A 26,463-nucleotide genomic window follows, 5' to 3' on the forward strand; every position below is an offset into this window, starting at 1 on the left:
GAGGGTATTAGGCACACATGGTACGCAGACATGCATGCAGGGAAGACACCCAAGCACATAAAATAACCACAAAAGGCCCAACCAGAATCCTGATCTGCACTGCATCTTCTGAAAATAGCAGGGAATGGCTACAGGGTGAGAAATAATGATCCTGGGGCTTTTTCTAGGGCTTTGATGGAGACTGCAGTATTCTTGGATGCCCCAAGGTACCATTGGTACAATTTAAAAGAACACTGTAGAAATCACAAGCCCGGGAAAGGCTGCTATGAGGTCATCAGTTAGGACGCTCGAGGGGCGATTGCCTCAGGTTGGAGGCCAGCTTGGGCTACAGAGGGGAGCCCAGTCTTAAACTGAGGTAATAAAATACTAACTATAGAAGTAGCATGGATTTAATTTTTGCATAATTTGCTTATTGTATTGGGGTAGGGTGTTGGGGGGGTGGATTTTCTTGCAGGAGTGGATTTTCTCCTTCCTCCATTTGGGTCCCTGGAGTCCAATTCAAGTCCTTTTATACATTGAGCCATCTTGCTTGTCCTCATAGTTTTTATTTCCCCTCAATATAGGGTATTGAACCAAAGATGAACCAAGCTACATCTTCCGCCTTTTTTTTTTTTTTTTTTTTTTTGGTTTTTTGGAGACAGGGTTTCTCTGTGGCTTTGGAGGCTGTCCTGAAACTCACTTGGTAGTCCAGGCTGGTCTCGAACTCACAGAGATCCGCCTGCCTCTGCCTCCCGAATGCTGGGATTAAAGGCGTGCGCCACCAACGCCCGGCCATCTTCCGCCTTTTATTATTACCTTTTCTTCTTGTTATTATTTGGGTTTGTTTGTTTTTGTCTTTTTTTGGGGGGGGAGATAGGGTTGCAACCCAGGCTGAGCTAGAACTCCCTATTAGCAGAAGATGATCTTTACTTTTGTTGTTTTTTTTCAGACAGGGTTTCTTTATGTAGCCCTGGCTGTCCTGGAACTCACTCTGTAGACCAGGCTGGTCTGGAACTCACAGAGATCTGCCTGCCTCTGTCTCTCGAGCGCTGGGATTAAAGGAGTGCACCACCAGTGCCTAGCTTTTTTTTTTCTTTCTGGTTTTTTCGAGACAATGTTTCTCTATTGTTTTGGAGCCTGTCCTGGAACTCACTTTGATGGCATGTTCCACCAATGCCCAGTTGCCTCACTTAATTTTTTAATTAAAAAATCAATGTAATTTAAAAAATTGCAGGCGTGTGTGTGTGTGTGTGTGTGTGTGTGTGTGTGTGTGTGTGTGTGTGTGTGTGTACTCGCTCCCATGGGAGAGTGTATGTACAGGACATGTATGGAGGTCAGAGGGCAGCTTTCAGGATTAGTCACCCTTTCATGTTATTGAGGCAGGATCTTCCTTGTTCTTACTGTTGTGCAGTAGTCTCCAGGCTAGCTGGTCTTCTCTCCTTCCCATTCCCCACAGCGATGCTGGGATCACAGATGCATGCCACCATACTGCCTTTTTACATGGATTCCAGGCATGGAACCCAGGTCATCCATCAGGTTGGGTGGCGGACACCTTCGCCCTCTGAGTCATCTTGCTGTCCTTCAAGTTTAGTTTGCCTGTCAGTTGTTGTCTGACAAAGTTAGTTACTCTAAATCATTCACTGCATAGTGACGTGTCTATTCACCTGAACCATGTAGCTAACTCTTGTTGGTACCACAGGCTTAGAATGAGCCAGGAAAACTCCTATCATCTACCTGCCTCTGCCTCCCGAGTGCTTTAAAAACCTTTTTATGAAAGGTTGTGCAAGGTGCATGTTGGGAGCCCTGGGTCAGCCTGTGCCCTAGTAGTCAGGAGGTGAAGCAGGAGGACCAGGAGTTGAAGGCCAACCTGAGTTAGTGAGACCCTGTCTCAAAGGAAAGCGTGTAAACAGAATACTATAGATACATAGTAACTCACAGATGGTAACAAACTCCTGTTATTGGTCATTATGTAACTATTTCCTCCGGGGAGGAAAGCAGGTGAAATCCCATGAAGATTCCTAGAAAGCTCCTGAAACGTAGACGCTTTGCCAGCCCCATTCCCAAGCTTATGTTCAGTTATAACAGCAGCCACAATCTCTGGAGAGGAAAGACTCTGGACCAGGCAAGCCGCCTGTATGTTTTGCAGAGAGCTCCAGGAATGCAGTTTTGTGAGTCATCAATGTTATGGAAAATTGCTTTAACTATGTAAAGGTGTGTTACATTTGTTTGCGCTGCATTTGTTTAGCTAGGCAAAGATGTGTTGCTGTTTTACTTTTCCCCCCTAAAGGCACCTGATTGGTTTAATAAAAAGCTAGGCAGTAGAGGGTTAGTGCTGGTGGGTAAAGAGAGTAAGAAAGAGAAATCTAGACGCTGGAGAGAATGAGGGAGAAAGAAGGAAACTCCTGGGGCTAGGCAGCCACCAGCTAGCTAGATTCGGAGTAGGACATACAAAAGGAAAGAAAGGTAAAAAGTCCCAAGGCAAAACATAGATGAAGAGAAAGAGGTTAAGTTGTAAGAGCCCCCTCTGCTAGGGTTACAGATATGTTCCGACATGCCTGGCTTTTTATGTGCATGCAGGAGATTTGAATATGGGTCCTCCTGATTGAGCAGCAAGTGTTCTTATCCACTGGGACAGTTCTCCAGCCCATTTTGTCCTTATTTTAGAGTGTGTACATAAAAAGAAGTTTCCCATGAAACAAGTCTTGGTGTTCGGCCAACAGCAATGTCACATATTTTGCTTACCAAGAGATTGCATCAAGAGAATGACCAACACGTGTGTAAGTGCTCTCAGTGTACGATGATGACATTACCTAATGACTTGTTTCTCAGAATGCATCCTTATCATTGAGCATTGCATGACTATACCAGCTAGACGACATCAGCAAGTTCAGCTTCTCAGCTCGTTGTAAAATGGCAGTAACTGTCATTATGACATTACTTTTTAGTATTCCTGCTGTTTTTTAAAGTTACTGTGTGTGTGTGTATGAGAGAGAGAGAGGGGGGGGCTACAACATGCATAAGAAGGTCAGAGGACAACTTGTGGGAGTTGGTCCTTTCCCTCCACCATGTGGGTCCCAGGGATCAAACTCAGGTCTTCAGCCTTGGCAGCAAGCTCCTTTACTTGCTGAGCCTCTCACTAGCCCTTCATATTTCCAGTTCTGAAATGTTGGCTTTTTTTTGTTTGCTTTGTTTTTTGAGACAGGGTTTTTCTGTGGCTTTGGAGGCTGTCCTGGAACTAGCTCTTGTAGACCAGGCTGGCCTTGAACTCACAGAGATCTGCCTGTTTGCTTCCCGAGTGCTGGGATTAAAGGTGAGCACCATCACTGCCTGGCAGCAACTTTCTCCCCCCCCCCCATTTCTTTTTCTTTTTTTTTTTTTTGAGACAGAGTCTTACCATGTAACTGTGACTGGCTTAGAGCTCACTCTGTAGACAAGGCTGGCTTACAATTCAGAGATCTGCCTGCCTCAGCCTCCAGAAAGCTAGGATTTAAAGGTGTGTGCCAACATAAGCGATTTGGGATGAATTTTCAACTATTAAATTTTAAATAATTTCATGTTAACCACAGATGCCTGGGGCTGAGGTTAACAAGTTTGTAAAGTATTTGCCTTGAAAGCATGAAAACTTGAGTTCAATTACTAGAAGCCTCATAAAAGGTGGATTTGGGGGTATGTGCTATAAACCCAGCATCTGGGAGACAAAGACAGGCAGATCCCTGGGTCCTGGCTAACCTACTTGGTAAGCCCCAGGACCGTGAGTAATGTCGTCTCAAAACACAAGGTAAGTGGGGACTAGAGAGATGGTTCAGGGGTTGAGTGTACACTGATCTTACAGAGGACTCAAATTGGGTAATTCACAACAAACCTGTAACTGTAACTCCAGGGGATCTGATGCCCTCTTCTGGCCTCTCTATGCATCTGCACTCACATGCACATACCCACACACAGATGCCTAAGTGAAAAATAAAATACATCTTAAAAACAACAAGGGTGGACAGTCCCAAGGAAGGACACCTGAGGCTGACTTCTGACGCCCATACATGTAACCCTGAGTGCACATATACACAACAGTCACTGTTTCAGTGGCCAGTTGTAGCTTGTGGTTTCCACGTTTCATTAGAGGGAAGAGTGCTGGCTAACTCAGGTCATGGGATCATCTCTGGGTGGAATGGCCTGAATTCCAGCCCTGCCCTTTCTTGGTGCTCTTAGGTTCCCGAAAGAGGTCAAGGTGGAAGGATGTCGTGGCCTACATTCCTTAGAGACCAAAGCTACTATCTGAGTAGGTCAGCCTGCCTGCAGGTCACACCCTATGGGAGCTCAGGGTTCTGTATTAGGCTCAGCCTATTTATCTGTGTGTGGGTATGTGCATGTGAGTGCAGATGCATAGAGGGTGGTGTTCATTGAGGAGGATCAACAGGCACTTTGATTGACAGGACTTCAGACTCCTTCCCTCCCTCCCTCCCCTTCCCTCTCCCTCCCTGTCAGGGTGGGCCTTCAATTCTTTGTTTTTGGTTTTTCGAGACAGGGTTTCTCTATGAAGCTTTGGATCCTGTCCTGGAACTCGCTCTGTAGACCAGGCGGGCCTCAAGCTCACATAGATCCTCCTGCCTCTGCATCTGAGTGCTGGGATTAAAGGCGCTTACCACCATGCCAACTCCTCTCTCTGTTTTGTAAGACTATCTGATTATGTTTCACTGGTGGGCTTCAAACTCCTTAACTGCAAATGTTCTCCCTACTTGGCCTCCTGAGGAGTCTGCTCTGCAGAGCACTCCTGGACACTGGCGACCTGTTCCAAGCTGGCATGTTGGGCGCTCTCTGGGTGTCAGTGAAGTGTGGTTCTGCATGATGAGGGCCAGTGAGTCCTGTAACTATGGAGAGTCCAGGATTGTGAAAGGTTAAGCAGGAGCGTGCAGAAGCAGTTTTCTAAGAAATCAGGAAAGCACAGCACAGACAAGTGGCGTTTAGAAGAGTACTGTAAGTCGGATGTGGACTTGCATGTCTGGAGTCCCAGCTCCTGAGGAGGCTGAGGCAAGAGGCTGAAAGTCCTACAATCCTATGACCAGAGAGTCTGGGAAACAGAATCTTCATTTAGTGGCTGATGGAAGAAGAGGCAGACTCCCTCGGTTAAGTACTGAGCTGAACTCAAGAAAGCCAGTAACAGAGAGGGAGGACTGATGACCAAAGGGATTAAGACTGGGCTGGTTTAACCCCCAGAAACAGCTGACCAGACAAAGGTTAACTCTTGAATCCCAGGCATCAGCCTGGGAATCCAGCATGGGACTGATCAAGACCCCCTGAATGTGGGTGTCAGTGACGAGGCCTAGGTAATCTATTGAGCCTTGGGCAGCAGATCAGTACCCATCCCGAGTATACACACGGACTTTGGACTCCCATAGAACAATGTGAGGTGCACTCTCACCCTGAACTCTTGGGGAAGGGTCTAGGCCCTGCCCTATATGAAATGACAGACTATGCACACCCCCATGGAGGGCCTCACCCTCCCTGGGGAAATGAGGGGATAATGGGGGGGGCTGGGGGGAGGGCATGGGAGGAGGGGAGGGAAAGGGACCTGGAACTGGCTTGTGAAGCAACCTTGTTTCTTATCTAAATTTAAACTGAAAAAAAAAAAAAAAGAGGCTGGAAGTCTGAGGCAGCCTGGGCTACACAGTAAGAGGTGGATGTAGCTCAATGGTAGGATGCCTGTCTAGCATCCGCCAGGAAGGGGTTGGGGTGTGGCTAAGTGGTAGAGCACTTGCTTAAAATTCTCCAGTGAGGGGCTCGGGCGTGACTCAAGCTGTAGAGCACCTACTTAGGGATTCCTGTCAAGGGCATGGGGGCAGGCCTCAATGGAGAGGGAGAGAGGGAGGAGGGGGTAAAAGATTAAATTCTAATGGGTAGATAAGATAGATATTTCATGATGGAAGGACACCTCCACTTTGAGCTGAGAAGTTTGTGGCTTCCATTGACTGGACTACATTAAACTAAAAAAATTGTTCTTTATCTGAAAGTTGTATTTTTAAATTTTATGTGCATTGGTGTTTTTGGTGTTTGCCTGCATGTGTATCTATGTGAGGGTACCAGATCCCCTAGAACTGGAGAGACAGTTATGAGCTACCATGTAGGTACTGGGAATTGAACCCAGGTCCTTGGGAAGAGCAGCCCATGTTCTTAACCATGGAGTCATCCCTCCAGCCTGAATGTTGTATTTTATATGGCATACTTCTGTGTGGAGGTGCTGGGAATAGAAGCTCACACCCTGCTTAGGCCAGCTTTTCTTTCTTTCTTTCTTTTATTTTTTATTTTCGAGGCAGGGTTTTTCCAAGGCTTTTGGAGGCTGTCCTGGAACTTACTCTTGTAGACCAGGCTGGCCTCGAACTCACAGAGATCCGCCTGCCTCTGCCTCCCAAGTGCTGGGATTAAAGGCGTGCGCCACCAACGCCCGGCTAGGCCAGCTTTCTACTGTGCAGACACACCTGTTTCCTCACTGCGGGACTCTAGGAAGGACCTTTGTCACCGACACATCCCAGCTGTACCGGTCTCACTAAATCCCCCACGGACCAGGATGTTAGCCTCCAGAGGGGCTGAGACTGGTGGTTCTGCTCACCTGTTTCCTTTTGTAAATTCTTTTTTTGTGCCGCTGGGCCTGAACCTTGAGCTTCTACTTGCCACATGTGCTGTTTACCATTGTGTGGTATCACAATTCTAAGAATTTTTTAAAGTTTCTCTTATTTTTTTAATTTTTAAATTTTAGGCCTGAGCCGGGCCGTGGTGGCACATGCCTTTAATCCCAGCACTTGGGAGGCAGAGACAGGTGGATCTCTGTGAGTTCGAGGCCAGCCTGGTCTACAGAGCTAGTTCCAGGATAGCCTCCAAAGCCACAGAGAAAACCTGTCTCAAAAAAAAAAAATGTTTTTTTCTTTAGGCCTGGAGAGATGGCTCAGCTGTTAAGAGCACTGTCACCTGAGTGCTGGGATTAAAGATGTGCACCCCCCCCCCTGCTCATTATATTTATACTTTTTTTTAAGGGGCTGGAGATTGCTAATTGAGAGCACTTGTTCTTCTAAAGGACCCAGTTTTGACTCCCAGGACCCACACAGCAGCTCATAGCCATCTGTTAACTCCAGCTGCAAATTGTGATGCCCTCTTCTGGCCTCCAAGGACACTACAGGCACTTACATACACGAAGGCAAAACACAAACTTACAAAATAAAATAATACAAAAAAAAAACCTTCAAAAGAAAAAACTTTTTTTTTTTGAGATGTCTTACTACTATGTAGCCCTGGGTAGCCTGGAATTTGCTATGTAGACCAGTCTGGCTTCAAACTCACAGAGATTCACTTGCCTCTGTCTCTGGAGTGATGGTGGGATTAAAGGCATGTCTCTCCAGGCCTTTTTATAAATTTCAAAAATATTACCTTTTATTCATTATTGGGAGGGGCACACATTTGTCACATGTATATGGAGGTTAGAGGACACTTTTAGTAGTTGACTCTCCTTATACCATGTGTTTCAGGGATCAAACTCAGGTCCTCAGGCAGTATGGAATAATCTTTTTGTACACTGTGAAGATGTGTTCCTCTGATTGGTTTAATAAAACACTGAATGGTCAATAGATAGGCAGAATTTCTGGGGATGAACATGCTGGGGAGACACCAGGAGACAGAGCAAGCAGGATGGCTTGTATGGAGACGAGGTAATAAAGCCACGAGGCAGAAAGTAAATTAATAGAAATGGGTTAATTTAAGTTATAAGAGTTAGTTAGACACTAGCTTAAGCTAAGTCTCTGCTGGTTTGGTGGTTGGTTTTTTGTTGTTCTTGTATGTGTGTGTGTGTGGTGTGTGTGTGGTGTGTGTGTGTGTGTGTGTGTGTGTGTGAGCTGGCAGCCCCAAGCAAAGCCCGATTACACTCAGGCTTGGCAGTGAGCTCCTTTACCCACTAAGGGTTAACTTACCCACGTTACCCATTGCTGCATCCACGCCAATAATTAACAGATATTCCAACCACATCCCTTGTGCCAAGTTGTGTCAATCATGAGTCCCTCAGGATAATGGGACCAGAGTACCTAGGAGCGGTGAGGTATTCTCTGAATGGCTGGCATTCAGAACCTGCAGGAAAAGAGGCTTATGGGCATGGTGGTGCCCCCTGTATTCAGCAGTCAGGAAGCTGAGACAGGAGGATCCTGACTTCGAGGCAATGAGCTGTTACATCAAGTTCCCATCCAAAGATGAACAAACCAAGCAACCCTGAGGGCCAGAGTACATCTTCAGACTCCGGAGCGGCAGTGCCCTGTGCTCAGATCTCTAGGCTGTGTGTTGTAAAGTGTTGGGCATGAGAGCAAATGCTTGATGTTGAGCAACCCAAATAATTCCTAGAAAACAGGAAGTTTGTCCTCCCCTTTCTCCACACTCTAACATGGCCTAAGTGCTTCCTAATGTCGGAAGTGGTAAGGCGAGTAGGCTTTCCAAGGTGAGGTTGTCTTTGAGCTTGAACCACTGGGGCTCTGCCAATGTCAGTAGGATGTCGATACCGAGCACGGAACATTACCTGAGATCAGCCCATTATCATCCATGACTGCTTCAGATGAGGCTCCTATGGAACCCAACGTTTAGAAACCTATAAGGATAGTATGGGGTGACCATTCTCTTCCTCTTCCCCTCCTTCCTTTTAGCTTAGACACAGAATGTTATTAAAAGAAAAGAATCTGAACAGTCCCATTCACAGAGGGTGATCACTGGGCTGACTGGACTCCAGGTGCAAGGAAGTTGGTCCTGTTTTCTCCTGTGGTCCAGAGTTTGATATGCAGGGCAGTGATGCCCAGTCCCTCTGTCTCAAGTGCTGGGATTGTAGGCATGTATCAGCACGAGGGCATGTTAGGCATTCTAACAACTGAGTCACACCCCCTCTGGCCCGTTTCTTTTTCAGACAGGATTCACTCTCTAGTTGAAGTTGGCCTTGAATTAACGGCAACTCTCCTACTTCAGCTCCCAAACCCTGGCATTACAAATTTGTACCAGTGCACCCAGGTCCAATCTAGGTCTGAAAAGCTTGCACAAGTGCTGGTAGACCACTATCTTTGTGCCATATTCGATGGGCAGCCCTTCACTGCTCTCCTCCCCTTTACCTGGACCTCTTCACTTGCCTTTATTCCCAGCACTCCAGAGGCAGATGGATCTGAGTTCAAGGCCAGCCTGGTCCACAGAGTGAATCCTAGGACAGCCAGGGCTACACAGAGAAACCCTGTCTAGAAGCTGGGCGTTGGTGGCACACGCCTTTAATCCCAGCACTCGGGAGGCAGAGGCAGGGGGATCTCTGTGAGTTCGAGGCCAGCCTGGTCTACCGAGTGAGTTCCAGGACAGCCTCCAAAACAATACAGAGAAACCCTGTCTCGAAAAACCAAAAAAAAAAAAAAAAAAAAAAACCCTGTCTAGAAAAGGAAAAAAAATTTAAATGTTTTGCCTGTTTGTTTGCATGTATATATAGAAGAGGGCATTGACCAACCCAGAGCTGATGTTACAGATGGTTGTGAGCCACCACATGGGTGTTGAGAATTGAATCTGGGTCCTCTGCAAGAGCAGTAACTACTCCTAATTGCCAACCCATTGCCCCAGTCCCCAAAGATTTACTTTTGTCTTATGTGTTTATGCTCACAAGTGCATTGCCTGCAGAGGCCGGAAGGCGGCAGACCCCATGAAGCCTGTAGGCCAACTGATGAGGGTCCTAGGAACTGAACTCCAGTCTTTTCCGTGTTTTCAACTGCTGAGCCATCTCTCCACCCCACATTAGGCTTCTTAATTCCTATCTCTTCTTGATTGCTCCTGTGGAGCCCCCAGACACACACGAGGATGCAAGCAAGCCCTGCACGGGGAGCACAGAATCCATTTTATTGTTCTGAATTTGGGTTCATTCCTATCATGGTCACTGGGCAGAGGCAAGTATGTCTTGCTTCCTTCTGTCTTGGTTCCACTGGGGTCTGCTCAGATTCTCTTCCATGTTCAAAGTGCACTGAGAAAGCTTCACAGTTTTAATACGTTTTAGATATTCAACTGAAGCAGAGTGAGGAAATGGCCCTCCCCCCACCCACCTAAAACAAAACAAAACAAAATACAACACAGAACAACCCCCCCAAACTCCCAGCAGCGGCTGCTACAGCTGTTATGAAAAAATAATACCAACTCTTCTTAAAAAATAGATCACACAGAAAGAACTCATAGGGCAGAGGCACCCAAAGCGGGGCTGCTCCAGCCAGTGGGGAGAGACCCAAGAGGGTGCTGAGATGAACCTGGGGGGCTGGGGTGCTGGTGGACGGCCGCCTCATCCCCTCTGCCCAACCTCTGCTGTGAGGGCTGAGCCCTCCCTGTCAGCCAGGTCCCAGGCATTATCTGCCCTGCTCCCTTGAGGGATCCCTGCTCACCCTGAGGACTGGTACCTGCTTCTCACTAAAGCGGCTTTGATCAAGAACTGAGATGGCCCCAAGCACGAGCGAGGCACTGCCTGGCAAGTGGGCGTGCGGGGTCAGACCTCTAACTGCTTTGGGGTTTGCACCGTTGTCAATACCTGCTGTACCTATTATTTCCCCAGGGGAACCCTGGACTCCCTGCTGGGTGGGAAGGAACATAGCCTCTCCCTTGGCAAATGCTGTGCCCAGCCATCACAGGGGCTCACTTCTAAAACTGCCTTCCAGCCCTGCCTTGCTGGGGAAGAGTGCCAGCTGGTACAGTGTGCGGACACTGCAGGCGATGCATGGAATGCGGTCAGCTTCCCTGACCAGCTCATGCAAGGACAAGGGAACAGCCCCCACAGAAAGGGGAGTAAGGCGGGGCAATGCGACGACCATGTGTGTGTGCAGCCTGGTGACTTGGGGGCCAGATGCAGAGAGAGGCTGGGGGCACCCTGTATGGGGGTGGGAGAAGGCAAATCCGGGCCTGGGTCAGGGTATGGGTCTGGGCACCACTGCCCTGGCGAGGGCTCCATGCCTGGGCTACCCCCTGCTGAGGAATCCTCCAGAGGCAGGGATGAGGATGGCAAGGCCAACTGGGCTCAATCGGGAACCTCGGGGTGGGCAGGCAGTGAGCTCTCGCCCCGCCGGTAGGTCTCCCAGAAGCCCCGCTCCAGGTGTTCCAGCTGTGGGCCCAGTGGCAGGTGGCCAGCCAAGTGCATGCGAAGCGTTTCCAGCCATTGTTCCAGCTTTACAAAAGAGGGCCTGAGTGACAGGGGAGAACCAGTGGACAGTGAGTCTGGCTCTCCTGAGATCCACCCGACCCCACGGCTGCTTCAGGCTGCGAATCCTACACCCCCACCCCCACTCACCTTTTCTCTGGATCCAGGTCACAGCAGCGCACAGTGATGGGGAAGAAACTTGGGGGACAATTTGGTGGACAGTAGCGGTCCAAGAAACCCCGCACATTGAGGCCAAAGTCCATAGTTCGGGGCAGATAATCAGGGTCTGCATTCACACGCCCAATAATCTGTCCAGCACAAAGTCCCTGGTTAGTGGGGGGCCCATGAGCCTAGGGGTTCTGGGGCAGTACCCCACTGATGCCATGCTCTGGCTCTGGGGAACCCATGTCCCCTGGGAAGAGGCCCCTGTGGACATCCAGGCTGGGGCATGGGAGGATCGTGGTGTGGATAGTGGCTGCTCAGGTGACCTACCTCACATAGGACAATTCCAAAGGAAAAGACGTCCACCTTCTCGTCATAGCTACGGCCTGAACAGAGACCAAGTGTCAGAAGTGTTGGCAGGGGACAGATGACCAGGAATGATAATAGACAGACAAGAAAATTGCACTCTACTGAGTTCTGAGAGTACCATGGCACCAGGTGGTAGACTGCTTGAGTAGCATGCATGGAACCCTGGGTTCCGTCCCTAGCAAGGCATAAACAGGGCGTGGTGGTGCACAGGTGTAAGCTTGAGGCCAACCTGAGCTATGAGACCCTGCCTTGAAACAAAAACATCAGACTCAAACCAAAAGAAAATCAAGGTGCTCCCCCACCTCCTCCCCCGGGTCTGATAGAAGCCTGGGACCTCTGCGGGGTGAAGCAATTCTAACCTTGCCTGCCTACCGCCTGCTGCTGGTCACACGGAAGTTATTTCATTGGGAAAATGATCTTGGAGTGGAGCAGGGTGCAGTGGCAGAGGGTGGGCTTGGCATTGAAAAAGAAATTAGGGAAAGAAGTGTTTGAGGATGTGTGGAAGTTAGTGTCTTGGGACAAGACATTCCTGGTTCTGCCTGGGGCCTAACTGCTATCTCAAATACCTGTTTTTTTATTTTAATTAACTTTATTTTTGTGTGTATGAATGTTTTGTCTACCTGTGTGCATGCCTGGTATCTGTGGAGGTCACAAGTCATGGGATCTCCCTGGGATGGAGTCACAGACAGTCAGGAGCCACCATGGGTGCTGGGAACTGAACCTGGGTGGGCTCTTAACCACTGAGTCACCACAGTCTGTGTGTTTTTATTTTATTTTTCTTTTCAAGACATGGTTTCTTTGTGCAGCCTTCCTTAGTTGTCCTGGAACTTGATCTGTAGACCAGGTTGGCCTCCAACTCACAGAGATCCACCTGCCCTTGTCTCCCGAGTGCCGGGATTAAAGGGATGCACCACCACTGTCCGACACTTGTTTTGTTTTTAGACAGGGTCTCACTATGTAGACCTGGCTGGCCTGGAACTCTCCATGATCAGGAAGGCTGGCCTTGAACTCACAGAGATCCACCTGCTTCTGCCTCCTGAGTGCTGGGATAAAACACACACCAGTTTTCTTGGTGTTTTTGAGATAGGGCCTCACTGTAGCACAGGCTAGCCTGAAACTCATCATGTAGCTCAAAATGGCCTTGAACTCACACTCAAGAGTGATGCTGCCATCACTCAAGTACTAGGATTGTAGATTTGCACCACCACAAACTGGTTGATGTGGTGCTAGGGATGGAACCCAGGACTTCTTGCATGCTAGACAAGTGCTCTATCAACTGAGCCACACCCCCAGTCCCATAAACACCTAAAAAAAAGACAAAACCTGGAGGGCAATGGTGGTGCACACCTTTAATCCCAGAACTTGGGAGGTAAAGGCAGGCAAATCTCTGTGAGTTTGAGGCCAGCCTGCTCTGCATAGTGAGTTCTAGGTCAGCCAGGGCTACATAATAGAGAAGGCTTGTCCCAAAACCCAAACCAATAAAGCTCTTCTCTTTCTGCCGTTTCTCTGAGGGAGCAGGTATCTCTCTCTCCCCTTTCTTTTTCTTTTTTTTCCCTCTCTCCTCTCCTCCCTTCCCTTGATCCAATAAAACTCCCTTCCCATGTTAGGGGGAAAAAAAGGGAAAGAAAAAGAGGCCTGCTAGATGGGTCCCTGATAAATTTGAGTCACACACTGAAAACCAAATCAAACACCAAGGTGGTGGCCACAAGTCCAGATAACCCCAAGGAGAAGTTGGCCCCAGTCCAGTCGGAGGGAAGCAATAGAAGGGAATATAGGACCCAGGGGGACGCCTAGGGGTGGAGGCCAGGGTTGGGGGAGCTGCTGCCCCTCCTCCCGGGACCCCCAGAGCAAGCACTCACCGTTGATCATCTCTGGCGCCATCCAGTAGGGGTTGCCCACCACTGTGTAGCGTTTCTTGCGATCCGGCTTCTTGAGGCTGCGCAAGTCTTCAGACTGAGTCTTCTCGTCTACCATGAGTCGAGCCAGCCCAAAGTCGGCCACCACCACGTTCTTGTTCTGGAAGTTTCATAAGGCCTGGTCCTCACCCTGTCTGCTTCTACCTGGGACCCTTCCCCCTCATCCCACAGATGACACAGAGAATACACCCCAGACACCAGGGACCTGTGTGGAGAGGGGACCTCTCTCTGTCTCAGTGTTCCCAGCTCTTTGCAAACAGTTGCCTAAAATTTCTAGAGTTTCCAAGAGGAGTGGGAGGTGTGCCTCAGAGGTAGAGCACCTGCCTAGAATCCCCCTGTGAGGGGCTGAGGTGTGGCTCAGTGGTAGAGCACCTGCCTAGAATCCCCCCAGTGAGGGGCTGGGGTGTGGCTCAGTGGTAGAGCACCTGCCTAGAATCCCCCAGTGAGGGGCTGGGGTGTGGCTCAGTGGAAGAGCACCTGCCTAGAATCTCCCATTGAGGTGCTGGGGTGTGGCTCAATGGAAGAGCCCCTGCCTAGAGTCCCCCAGTGAGGGGATGGGGTGTGGCTCAGTGGTAGAGCCCCTGCCTAGAATCCCCCAGTGAGGGGCTGGGGTGTGACTCAGTGGTAGAGCACCTGCCTAGAATCCCCCAGTGAGGGGCTGGGGTATGGCTCAGTGGTAGAGCCCCTGCCTAGAATCCCCCAGTGAGGGGCTGGGGCGTGGCTCAGGGGTAGAGCCCCTGCCTAGAATCCCCCAGTGAGGGGCTGGGGTGTGGCTCAGTGGTAGAGCACCTGCCTAGAATCCCCCAGTGAGAGCTGGGGTGTGGCTCAGTGGTAGAGCCCCTGTCTAGAATCCCCCAGTGAGGGGCTGGGGTGTGGCTCAGTGGTAGAGCACCTGCCTAGAATCCCCCAGTGAGAGCTGGGGTGTGGCTCAGTGGTAGAGCACCTGCTTAGCATGGTTAAAGTCCTAGATTCCATCTGTAGAACTAAGAAAACCAAAACTCCTTTGTTGGGGCTCATAAAGATGGCTCTGCTTCATCTCGGCTCTAGGTAGGAGAGTTCAAAACTGTCCTCAGTAAGTGAAAAGACCTAAAGGTCTAAGGTGTGGCTACAGTAGGATGTTTGATCTTGGCCTTGGGTGTCTTATCTAAATAACAACAGATCTGGTATGAGGTGTTTCTCCTGACCCTCAAGGGCAGATAACAAGAAATTGAATCTAAGTTATGGTTACAGAATCCTTGGAGAGTTGAGGAAGAAAGTCTGTTTGTTCCGTATACAGGATACCATGCTCCCCTTTTTGGTCAACGTATTTAAGAACGGTGAAGAATGCTGGGCGGTGGTGGCGCACGCCTTTAATCCCAGCACTCGGGAGGCAGAGGCAGGCGGATCTCTGTGAGTTGGAGGCCGGGCTGGACTGACAGCCTCCAAAACACTACAGAGAAGCCCTGTCTCTATCCTGTCTTTCTCTTAATGTCTTTACCTTGCCTTTCTCAGTCCACAATCCCCTCTCAGATACGAACCAGGGGCAAGTCAGCTGGCTCCGACTGTAGCCCCGCAAACACGGGCTCCCACTCCTTGACCAACCTAACCCTGGCATTTTGCCAGAGGTGACGGAGCCCCAGCAGGCACTATTCACCAAAGGTCACATCAAGGTGGTGGGGGATACGTGCTCAGTCCCTTCCCCGCCTGCTGTCCTTGATGAAGCTTTCTTCAGGTGACTGTTCTGTGTCACTCGATGGACAGCTGAGGGTCCTTCCCTTTGGGGTAGCCTGGTCCTCTGTGTCCTGCCCTCTCTCCCTTTCCAGGCTGTTTCCAAATATTTACATGGAGTAGCTGACCCTGAGGCTGTCAATGGGATACAGGCCACCAGCGATCTCGACACCAAGACCAAGCAGGACCCTGGAGGACTTGTCCAGCTCGCTTTCATGGCACCAATGCCCAGGGTTTTGAGGCTGACCCTCAGGGTGTCTCTAAACCTGGAGTTTCCTATCTTGCTGGGACAGCCCGAACAGTTCAATACTGTCCTCTGTGCAGGGTCCTGGGCAGGCTGACAAGGCCTAGAGGATCCCAGAGACCTAAAACAGAATCAGGGACTCTAAAGCAGGGACTCTAAAGCCCTGGTTTTATTTGGATTGTAGCTCTGTATTGGCTGGTTGGAAGGCCTTGAGCTACATTGTCTTTTTGTGTGTGTGTGGTATTGGGAGTTGAACCCAGATCTTTGCACATGCTAGGCAAGGGCTCCATTGCATTGCTGAGCCACACCCCAGCCCCTCACTGGGGGATTCTAGGCAGGTGCTCTACCACTGAGGCACACCCCAGCCCCTCACTGGGGGATTCTAGGTAGGTGCTCTACCACTGAGCCACACCCCAGCCCCTCACTGGGGGATTCTAGGCAGGTGCTCTACCACGAGCCATGCCCCAGTACCTCACTAGGGATTCTAGGTGTGTGGTTTACTTATCCATGCTTCCATGATTTTTTTTTCACTTTTAAATTTGAGACAGGGTCTTGCTAAGTTGTTCAGGCTGTCCCTGACGTAGCTCTGTAGCTCACACAGGACTGGATCCTCCTACCTTAGCCTTCCTCAGTTCAGAGGTGGACTGTGATACTTCATTATGGGAACAGGACAAGCCCTTAAACACCAACCTATAATCTGAGGCTGACTGTCTCTATCCTTTGCCTCTACTGAAATGCCCCTGCCAAGCCTCCTCCTCTTTTTTTTTTTTTTTTTTTTTTTTTTTTGGTTTTTCGAGACAGGGTTTCTCTGTGGTTTTGGAGGCTGTCCTGGAACTCGCTTGGTAGTCCAGGCTGGTCTTGAACTTACAACGATCCGCCTGCCTCTGCCTCCCGAGTGCTGGGATTAAAGGCGAGCGCCACCAACGCCCGGCTAAGCCTCCTCCTCTTGCAGCTGATGGTGCTGCGTGGGTAGCCTGTGCTACCTCTACTGTGGTAGTTTCTGTAAATGTGAAACCTAGGGCTTTACATGTCAGATCAACTTTCCCTTCACCGATGAACCTTGCACTGCTGGTAGGTTTTATAACAGGTGCCATGCTATAAACGGCAGAGCCAGGACTGCAACCCAGCTCTGCCAGCCTCCTGCTCTTCTGTTCACCTGACCTCCAGCTCCATGAAGCCCCCAGCTCATAGGTCTCTTCTTTCTGCAGCTCCCCCAGCTGCCCAGCACTGCTGGGCCCCCAGCACTCACCTCCCGGACCAGACAGTTGTGGGAGTTGAGGTCCCTGTGAATGATGTTCATGGAGTGGAGGTAAGCCTGCAGGAACAGGGACAAGGCCTCAGCAGATGTCTGGCCCACAGACTCCCCAGCCCAGCCCGGACCCTCCGGAAGCTCCTTGCCTCCCACCACAGTCTTGTCAGCTGATGGATTCTAGGCACTAGGGGATTATGGGTAGTCACCTACATCACCGCTGCATTCAAAGTTTCCCCGGGGGTTCTGCTCCCACACTTCTCGTGGCAGAGTGGGCCACTTGACTGAGTGGCTGGTCACTTACCATCCCTGATGCAATGTCCTTGGCAAAGCTGACCCTCTGACTCCACGGGTACTGGCTGTCCTGGGGACAGGGAAGAATGGCTGGGATGGAGCCCAGGGGAGCAGCAGGAGTGGGGATGGCTGAGCGAGTCACAGGCACGAGTGTGGTAGCGTCTGAAGGCTCCCAGGGTTCTCCTGTACCCCATAGCTGACAACTAATGATTCTCTTCTAAGTGTCATGTGTGCACAGCTCCAGGATACCGTTTTCTTTGGCTGTCTGCCAGAGGACAACCTGGGGGAATCTTCTCTCCTTCCACCATTTGGGTCCCAGGGATAAAACTCATGTCATTAGGCTGGGGTCAAGCACCTTTACCTGCTAAGCTATCTCACAGGCCATTGTTCAATTTTTTTGAGGCAAATGTCCTATGTAGGCCATCCTATTCACTTTTGCTTTCTTCTTGTGTGTGTATGTGTATATCCATGTTTTGTGTGTGTGTGTGTGTGTGTGTGTGTGTATGTAAATGTGAGGGGCCAGACGTAGATGTCAGGTTTCTTAATCTCTTCCTACAATTAAATGTTTTTGTTTAGTCTACTTGCTTATGTGTGTTCACATGTGTGGGGGTGCTCACATGCCATGGCCTGTGTGACAGAGGACAATGTGCGGGAGTTAGCTCTGTCCTTTCACCATGCGGGTCCTGGAGATCTAACTCCGCCTGTCAGGCTTGGCAGCAGGCATCTTTACTCTAAGGCATCTTGCCGGCCTCCTGCATTAGCTTTTTATTTGCTTTGATGTTGTTTTTGGAGACAGGCTTTCTCTGTGTAGCCTTGCTGTCCTGAAACTCTCTTTGTAGACTTAGCTTTTTGAGAGAATGTCCCACTGAAGGCAGAGCTCATGGATCTGGGTAGGCTGGCTGGACAGCCAGAGATCCCCAGAGATCCTCCCTCTAGCACTGGGATAACAGTGTATGCCATCATGCTGGACTTTTTTTTTTTTTTTTTTGGTTTTTCGAGACAGGGTTTCTCTGTGGCTTTGGAGGCTGTCCTGGAACTCACTTTGTAGTCCAGGCTGGCCTCGAACTCACAGAGATCCCCCTGCCTCTGCCTCCCGAGTGCTGGGATTAAAGGCATGTGCCACCAACGCCTGGCCACTTCAAGTTTTAAAGCCAAGCTGAACCAACATTCAGAGTCAAAGCTGAAGGTCCAACAAGCCACCTGCACTCTCAGCGCCAGTCTCTGGGGAAGATGGGGCTCTGGCCCTGCCATGGTTTGGATCTGGAGTGTCCCCCAGAGGCCCACGTATTAAAGGCTCAGTCTCGAGCATGTAACTTTTCAGAGGTAGAGCTAAGGGAGAGTTCTTAGGTTACTGAGGGTCACAGTCCTGTAAGGGGATAGTGGGATCCTGACCTCTTCCTCTTCAGCCTCCCTTTTTGGTTTTGGTATGTGTGTATTTAGAAAGGGTCTCACTATGTAGTCTTGGCTGGCATGAAACTTGTTATGTGGACCAGGTTGACCTGAACTCATTAAGACCCACTTGCCTGCTTCCCTAGTGCTGGGATTAAAGGACTACACCACTACACCAGGTCCATGGCGTGCTGGGGAACGGAGCCCGGGGCTTCATGCATGCTAGGCCAGCGCTCTACCCACTGACCACACCCCAGCCCTCAGCCCTGCTCACCATGCTCTTGATGATGCCCCTCAGAGTGCTGCCCTTAATGTACTCGGTGATGAAGTTCACTGACCACACCCAGCCCTCAGCCCTGCTCACCATGCTCTTGATGATGCCCCTCAGGGTGCCGCCCTTAATGTACTCGGTGATGAAGTTCACTGACCACACCCAGCCCTCAGCCCTGCTCACCATGCTCTTGATGATGCCCCTCAGGGTGCCGCCCTTAATGTACTCGGTGATGAAGTTCAGCCGCTTGTCCTTGTACAGCACGCCAATGAACTTGAGCACATTAGGGTGCTCCAAGCACCGCATGACCTTCACCTGCAGGGGACACACAGGCCCGACCTGGACTTCTCTCCCCTCGCTCTGTCTCACCCAATCAGCAGGTTGCCCAGGCTTCTCTCACCTAGTAAGCCACTATGTGCTTTTTTTTTTTTTTTTTTTTTTGAGACAGGGTTTCTCTGTGTAGCCCTGGCTGTCCTGTAACTAGCTCTGTAGACCAGGCTAGCCTCGAACTCATGGAGCTCTACCTGGAGTGCTGGGATTAAAGGCGAACACCACCACAGTCTGGCTGTTTTCTGTTTGTTTTTAATTTTTATTTTTATTTATTTTTTTAGGCGTATCTCTTATAGCTCAAACTGTGGCCTCCTGACCCTCACACCACCATCTCCTATGTGCTGGGACAACAGGCATGTACCACTAAGGCCAGCTTTTGCATTAGAACCCAGGGGTTTCATGCATGGTAAGCAAGCATCTACCAACCTGCACCCCCAGCACCTGGCTGTTCTGACCTTTGACCCTGTCTGTTTTGAGTCAACGTCCTGCATAGCCCAGGCTGACTGGGAACCCTCTGTGTGGCTGAAGAGGACCTGGCTCTCTGTCCGATCTTCCTGCCTCCATCTCCCAAGTGCTGGGATCACAGATGTGTACTCCCATGCCTGGTAGATGTGGTGTTGGGGGTTGAACCCAGGACCTCATGCTTTCCAGGCAAGCACTGCACCAACTGAGCTGCACCCACAGCTCACGGAGCTGCCCCTTTCCCCAGTGGGGCCTCCTGAACCCTCTCACCTCTTTCAACAGGTGGTGTGTGTGTGTGTGTGTGTGGCTCATCCTCCTGGAACCCTCTGCCACCCCTTCTCATTGGGGAGGGGAGTGGACACTGACCTCCTTGAGGAATGTCCTCTGGGTCTCCTCGTCAAAGCGGATAAGTTCCTTCATCACCATCACCTCGCCTGTCTCTCGGTGTGTTACCTATGTTGGGGACATGGAGGCGCACAGTTCAGGACCAAGTGGGGCATTGTGACACACGGGAGGTTGAGGCAGGAGGATTTCATGTCCAAGGCCAGCCTAGGCTATCTGGCCAGTTTGAGGCTAGCCTGGGAAACTCAGAGAGACATTGTCCTGATATGAACATAAAACCAGACATAATAGTACATGAGTGATCCTAGTACTTGGAAGGTGGAAGACAGAGGATTTGGAGTTCAAGGCCATCCTCAGCTACTTAGTAAGTTCAAGGCCAGCTTGAGTTACATGAGACTTTGTCTCTAAAACCAAACCACAAAGTTCCAAGTCTATCCATGTAAAATCTCTTCCCTCTTATTGGCTTAGGGAAAAATCCAGGAATAGAAGGAGGAAAACGGGGCAGACAACATAGAATCCAGATGTGTGGATTTTCCTGGGGGAGGGCGTGGTGTGAGAAGAGGTGGTCAGAGGTGTGGCCCAGTCTGCCCTTCCCCATTTGCATACCTTGATGGCCTGGCCGAAACAGCCCTTGCCTAACACCTCCCCGTGGATGAGGTCAGATGGCCGGAAGATGCGGTGTGGTCGGCAGACCACTCGGAGGGATTCGGAGCGACCCAGGTCCTTGCGCTGGGAGGCTGGTGAGCTGGCACCCGGGGACGTGTCGATGCTGCAGCTCCTCCTGGGGAAGGCACATGGGGGCCCAGTGCCATGGGGAGGTGGCACCGGCTGAGACACTGCCCCGACTCCTTGCCGAAAGCACCATGTAAACCAGTGGATGCTCACCCCCCTCCTGGGAGCAGGCAGTACAGCCCAGTGTCGTGGGGTAGCCACATAGCTGTCTGCTCGTTAGAAGGTGCCGATGGCCTCCTCGGCTTGGTGGCCTGGGCTCAGATATCCTGCCTGAGATGCCCGTTACAGTGCATGTCCACAGGGATCCCTCTTATGACCTGACTACATGCCTTCAGCAGTACAATCTCCTAGAATGAGGGCTATCATCCCAGAAGGAAGCCACTCAAAAGGCTTCTCCAAAAGTCCCTGAGAGGACTCAGCATAAGTCAGGCAAATAGCAGACTGCCTCTGATTCCTTTTTTCTGTGTCCCTTCTCCTGCCTCTTCAGGCTCCAAGATAGAGGATTCATGGCACCTGCTGCCTGGATCCTTCAGAAGACCATTAGCCAACTCTGACTTGGGCATCCCATGTCAATTCCCATCCTTATCTAGAACCGTTGTATTCTTTGTGAAACACACCACTGTGTGGTGTCAACCCTTCAGAGACCTCTAGGCACAGAAAAAGGTCCAAAGCCCCTGGCACAGCTGATGCCCTGTTGCCCACAACACTTCATTACCCCGGGTCAATCACTAACTGCTCCATGAAATTAAGATGCTAGTCTGCGTCCAACTTTCTCCAAAGCTTCAAATGAGCCTTCATTATTAAGGCACTAATACAAAAAAAAAAAAGAAGAAAACTACAAATCATCTGGCTATGGTTAAACATACTTGCAATTCCCAGTACTTAAGAGGTGGAGGCAGGAAGATCACAAGTTCAAAGTCAGCCTGGTCTACGTATGAAACAAAACACATAAACAAACTAAAAAAATAATCCAAACAAGCAAGCAAAGGAGACAGATAGCTGATAGAGACAGAGAGAGAGAGAAATGAGAGAGAGCCCAAAATCCAGAAACCATTGTAGTTTCTCATGGTTATTTTTGTGTGTGTGCTGTATGTATGCATTCATGTGAGTGTGCACGCGTATTTGTGTATGAACATGTGGAAGTCATATGTTGGTTGATGTCATCCATCTTCCTTAATCACTCTCTACCTTACTATTTTTTAGATTTACTGTTTTTAATTATCTGTATGTCTTCAGTATAAAACACATATATGTTTGAGCCCCACACTTGTGGAGGCCACAAAAGGACATCAGATCCTTGGCACTGGTAGAGGTGAGCCACCCAAAGTGAGCGCCGGGAACCGAACGCTGGTCCTCTGCAAGGAGGTACATCACATTCTTATCCCGCTAGAGACAGGGTCTCACTATGCAGCCAGGCTGGTCTGGAACTCAGAGGCCCACCAGTCTCTGCCTCCTGAGTGAGTGCTGGGATTAAAGGTGTGCACCACCACTATCTGGCACACTCTTAGCTCTTAACTGCTGACCATCTCTCCAGCCTTCCACCATACGTTTGAGACAGGGTTTCTTGACTGAACCCTGGGCCCCCAGCACTGTGGTTACAGGTGCATGGCTGTTTACACGGCACTGCTGGGGATCTGAACTCAGGTCCTCATGCTTGCACGGCAAGTGCTCCTACCTATGGAGCCGTCTACCCAGCACCATGAATTGTATTCCCAGAAAGAACAGCAAAAACGCAGGAAAAGCTGGTAAGTAAGAACAATGGGGTAAGTATTTATACTGATGGCATGGTATGTATATTGTTACCAAGCCAATGATATGAATGCAATTTATGCTAATTCTTTTTTTTTTTTGGTTTTTACGAGACAGGGTTTCTCTGTATTGTTTTGGAGGCTATCGGTCCAGCCCGGCCTCGAACTCACAGAGATCTGCCTGCCTCTGCCTCCCGAGCGCTGGATTAAAGGCGTGCGCCACCACCGCCCGGCAATTTATGCTAATTCTATTTACATTAATGCAATTATTTTAAAAAATATTCAAGAGTTGGCACATCAAACAATACTTTTTTGCTTATTTATTTTTATTTGTTTATTTTTGGGTATTATTTTTGAGACAGTCATTTCTCTGTGTAGCTTTGTAGACTAGGCTGGCCTTGAACTCACAGAGATCTGCCTGCTTCTGCCTCCGAGTGCTGGGGTTAAAGGCGTGCGCCACCACCACCCTGCTTGTTTATTTATTTTAATTAGTAGAGTCTCATCTAGTCTAGGCTGGCCTCCGTCTCACTATGGAGCCAAGGGTGACTTTGAACTTCTGATCTTCCTGCTTCTACCTCCTGAGTGCTGGGATTGCAGGGGTGTGCTGCCATGCCTGGCTTATGTGGTGCTGGGGATGAACCCACAGCTTTGTGCACGCTAGGCGAGCACTCTGCCTACGGCCCTGCCTTAAAATGCTCCTCACGGATTCCTCCCTGCTCTGTGACTCTGCCTACTGAAAAGTATGCCAAACACAGTCTTGCCTTTTAAGCACTTTAAAATGATAGAGGAGGCCTTCAAGATGGCTCAATGGGTAAAGGTACTTGCCACACCAAGCTTGACAACCTCAGTTTGTTTGGTTCCCTGGGCCTGACTCTGGCAAGATGTCCTCTGACCTCTACATGGGTGCTGTGGCATTCTTACACCCCTTACCCCACAAAGTAAATGAATAAATCAATGCAAAAAATGAAAGTGCAAAAGTAACAGATGTGGTTCTTCCCAGGACAGTGACTAACTTCCAGCTGGGGTGCTTTTCACTGTTCCCCTTCTCGAATCCCTACGCCCCAACGCTGGCAGAGCTGCAAGGAGGAAGCAGCACAAGAATAATGTCTGCACGAGTTGACGAGCGGGTGACTTACAAGACAGGTTTCTGCCGGGCAGAGCTGCCTGCCTGTCCGCTGGGCGCGTGCACTGGAGAGCCCAGGGGGCTGGGCTCAGAGCCTGGCCCGTGGCCCAGTGAGTCATGGGGGTCGTGCTCAAGGGTCAGCTGGAGCAGACGGCTGGTCTCCTGGATCAGCAAGTCGATCTGGGGACAGGTGAGTATACAGGTTGAGTCTTCTGAGGTGGTGACAGACCTGAGGTGTCCATCATTCCATCCTGCCCCGGCCTTGGATCCCTGTGGTCTTACCTCATCCAGCGGCACATTCCGGATGGGTGTGCCATTGATTTCCAAGATCCGGTCTCCAACATGGATGGAATTCTTCACATCTGGGCTCATGCAGCCGGGGTCCACTCTGGGGATAAACCAGTGGTTATGCTAGTTCCCCTCCCACTGGTACCCGTTAGCCCCAATGGGAACCCAAAAGCCAAGATGACCAGTTATGGGGGGGTGGGGGAGGGCAATGATTCCACCTTAGGTGAAAATCACGGTACACTGACTTTTTGGTGTTATCTTTAACAAAATTTAGGACATTTTACATGTGTGTTTTGCCGGCATATACGTCTCTGCACCCTGGAACTAGAATTACAGGCAGCTGTGAGTCACCATGTGGGTGCTGGGAACCAAACCCTCGTTCTCTGCAAGAGGAGCCAGTGCTCTTAACGCCAGTCATCTCTCCAGCCCGGTTTTGTCGTATTAGCATACATTTCTCATGTTTAACGGCGGCTTCATGTGACACCTTCACGTATGACGTACTTTGATCACACCCCTCCGCCACTGTCCCCCCACTTCTGCTGAGCCCCCTTCTTTCATGTCTTTTCTTTTTTGGGGGGGGGAGTCAACCTAATGAGGTGCACTAGAGTTGCTCAAAGATGCCAAAGGACAACTCCCTACCTTCAGGACTGTAAGCACAGCCACTTGTTCCACTTAAAACTATTTTTTACATTCATTTCTTGTGTGTGTGTGTACGTGTGTGAGCATGTTGTGCATGTGTGTGCGTGTATGAGCATGTCCTGTGTGTGTGTACATGCGAGTATGTCATGCATGTGTGTGCGTGCGTGCGTGTGAGCATGTCATGTGTGTGTGTATGAGCATGTCATGCGTGTGTGTATATGGACATGTCATGCATGTGTGTGTATGGGCATGTCATGTGTGTGTCTGTGTGCATCAGCATGTCCTGTGTGTGTGCGCGTGCGAGCATGTCATGTATGTGTGTATGAGCATGTCATGCGTGTGTGCATGTGTGTACTTGTATGACATGTGTGTGTGTGTGAGCATGTTGTGTGTGCATGTGTAAATCAGAGGGCAGCTTACAGGAGCTGGTTCTTTCCTCCCACCATGTGGGAGCTGGGAAGGAAACTCAAATTGTTAGGGTTATGGCAAGGGTCTTTACCTGACGTGCCATCTTGACAGCCCCTGGTTTCTGTAAAGTGGGTTCTGGGGACTGATCCTAGTTCCTCATGTTTCTAGTACCTGGGCATTCTAAGCCAAAATAAACTCACTCAATGACTGTAGACTGAACCCTCTGGAACTGTGAGCTAACGTCAGTCTTTCCCCACTTAGGTTGTTTATGTTGGACATTTTGTTATAGCAACAAAAGCTAACTAATACAGCCAGGTTGTTACAACAGAGCCCCATTCAGTGTGGCAGCATACTCACCCTTGGACTCGGACGGTGTGCGAATGCTCCGTGCCACAGCCTGGTGGGCCATGAGGGGGGGTCGATGGACACAGACAGGCCTCGTTTGCCATGAGCAGAGGCTGGGATGGACACTAGGGTAACTGTGTGGGGGAGGTGGGAGCCGGGTGAGTCGGGCAGGATCTGTTCAATAACTGGAGTTACCACAGTCTGGAAGTAGCAGTGCCCACTATGATGGCCGCCGGCAGCGCAGGTCCGAAAAGGAGGGGAAGAAAGAGTATCAGGGAGAAGTCAGTCATGCTTCTCTGCCGCAGCCTATCCCCACCCCCCCTCCCAGCAAAGTGGGGGCTCAGTGCAGCACTGGGCATGCCCAGTTGTCTTCAGCCTTCCCAACTCTGGGTCTCAGTTTTTATGGTTAAAAATTTTTATGTTTTTCAAAACTACATTTATTTATGTATGTGTTTGCTCAAGTATATTTGTGCCAATGTGCAGGAGTCAGCGCTCTCCTTTTACCCTGGGGTCCTGGGGACAGAGCTCAGGTCACTAGGCCTGGCAGCAAGCACCTTTACCCACTGAGCCATCTCACTGGCCCATTCTGGCTGTCTATTCTGTGATGTTGTCAAATGGCCAAGATACAGCCAGGCCCTTGGGGACACAACTGGTTTGGGAGGAAGTCATTAAAAACCCATTTGGGATCAGGTCCTGTTGTTCTCAAATCCAGATTTGCTGGTGTTTCATAAGACCCTGGCTCTGGGGAGAAAGACACTAAGTCCTTGGAACAGGGGGATCTTTGCTATTTATGAGCCCCTTGGAGGAAGCTTGGGTCTATGCAAATGAGATGGGTCAGATCAGGGCTGGTCCCACAAAGACCAACCATGACTGAAGGCTTGGGGCTTCTAGCCAGCCTGGCTCCCAGGAGTAGGCTAGAGACAGAGTTTAAATCATGTGGCCAGATGGCTTACAAGGAACCCTGAAGGAAATGCTGGACTTCAGTGTGGCATCCCAGTTAGTAAACATAAAGACGGGCTGGGGGAGAGATGGAAGGCACCCTCACTTGGTGGCTTCTGGGCGCCGTGTCCTTTGTAATGCAACTGTGAGCCAAAGCACAGCACACTTTGGAGTTCTGTGAGTCATTCAGCATTTACCAAACTTGGGGTCACTGGATTGGGAGCCAGTTGCTTTAAGTATGTGAGGGCCCTGAGTGTGCACTGGTGTCTAGAGCAGGAACAGACACGCTGGTGATGGTATCTGTAGCTGGTAGGGTCTGTGCCAGCTCTGTGGCTAGAGCCAGAACCATACTGCAGAGGCAGAGAGAAGGGA

General features: G+C 50.0%; 1 protein-coding gene across 1 annotated transcript in view; it reads right to left on the bottom strand.

The window, feature by feature from the left end:
* Positions 1-9,835: 9,835 nt before the first annotated feature.
* Limk1 (LIM domain kinase 1) overlaps positions 9,836-26,463 on the bottom strand; it is a 33,221-nt gene continuing 16,593 nt past the window's right edge. The window contains 13 exon segments of the mRNA XM_040731337.1: positions 9,836-11,177; positions 11,285-11,442; positions 11,627-11,682; positions 13,525-13,681; positions 16,782-16,847; positions 17,086-17,145; positions 18,919-19,050; positions 19,894-19,980; positions 20,476-20,650; positions 23,486-23,652; positions 23,755-23,860; positions 25,165-25,223; positions 25,225-25,372. Of these exon segments, the coding sequence (XP_040587271.1) occupies positions 11,015-11,177; positions 11,285-11,442; positions 11,627-11,682; positions 13,525-13,681; positions 16,782-16,847; positions 17,086-17,145; positions 18,919-19,050; positions 19,894-19,980; positions 20,476-20,650; positions 23,486-23,652; positions 23,755-23,860; positions 25,165-25,223; positions 25,225-25,372 (1,534 nt within the window). The 3' untranslated portion in view covers positions 9,836-11,014.

Source organism: Mesocricetus auratus, unplaced genomic scaffold (genome assembly GCF_017639785.1).
Source record: "Mesocricetus auratus isolate SY011 unplaced genomic scaffold, BCM_Maur_2.0 Super-Scaffold_100025, whole genome shotgun sequence".
Lineage (NCBI taxonomy): Eukaryota > Metazoa > Chordata > Mammalia > Rodentia > Cricetidae > Mesocricetus > Mesocricetus auratus.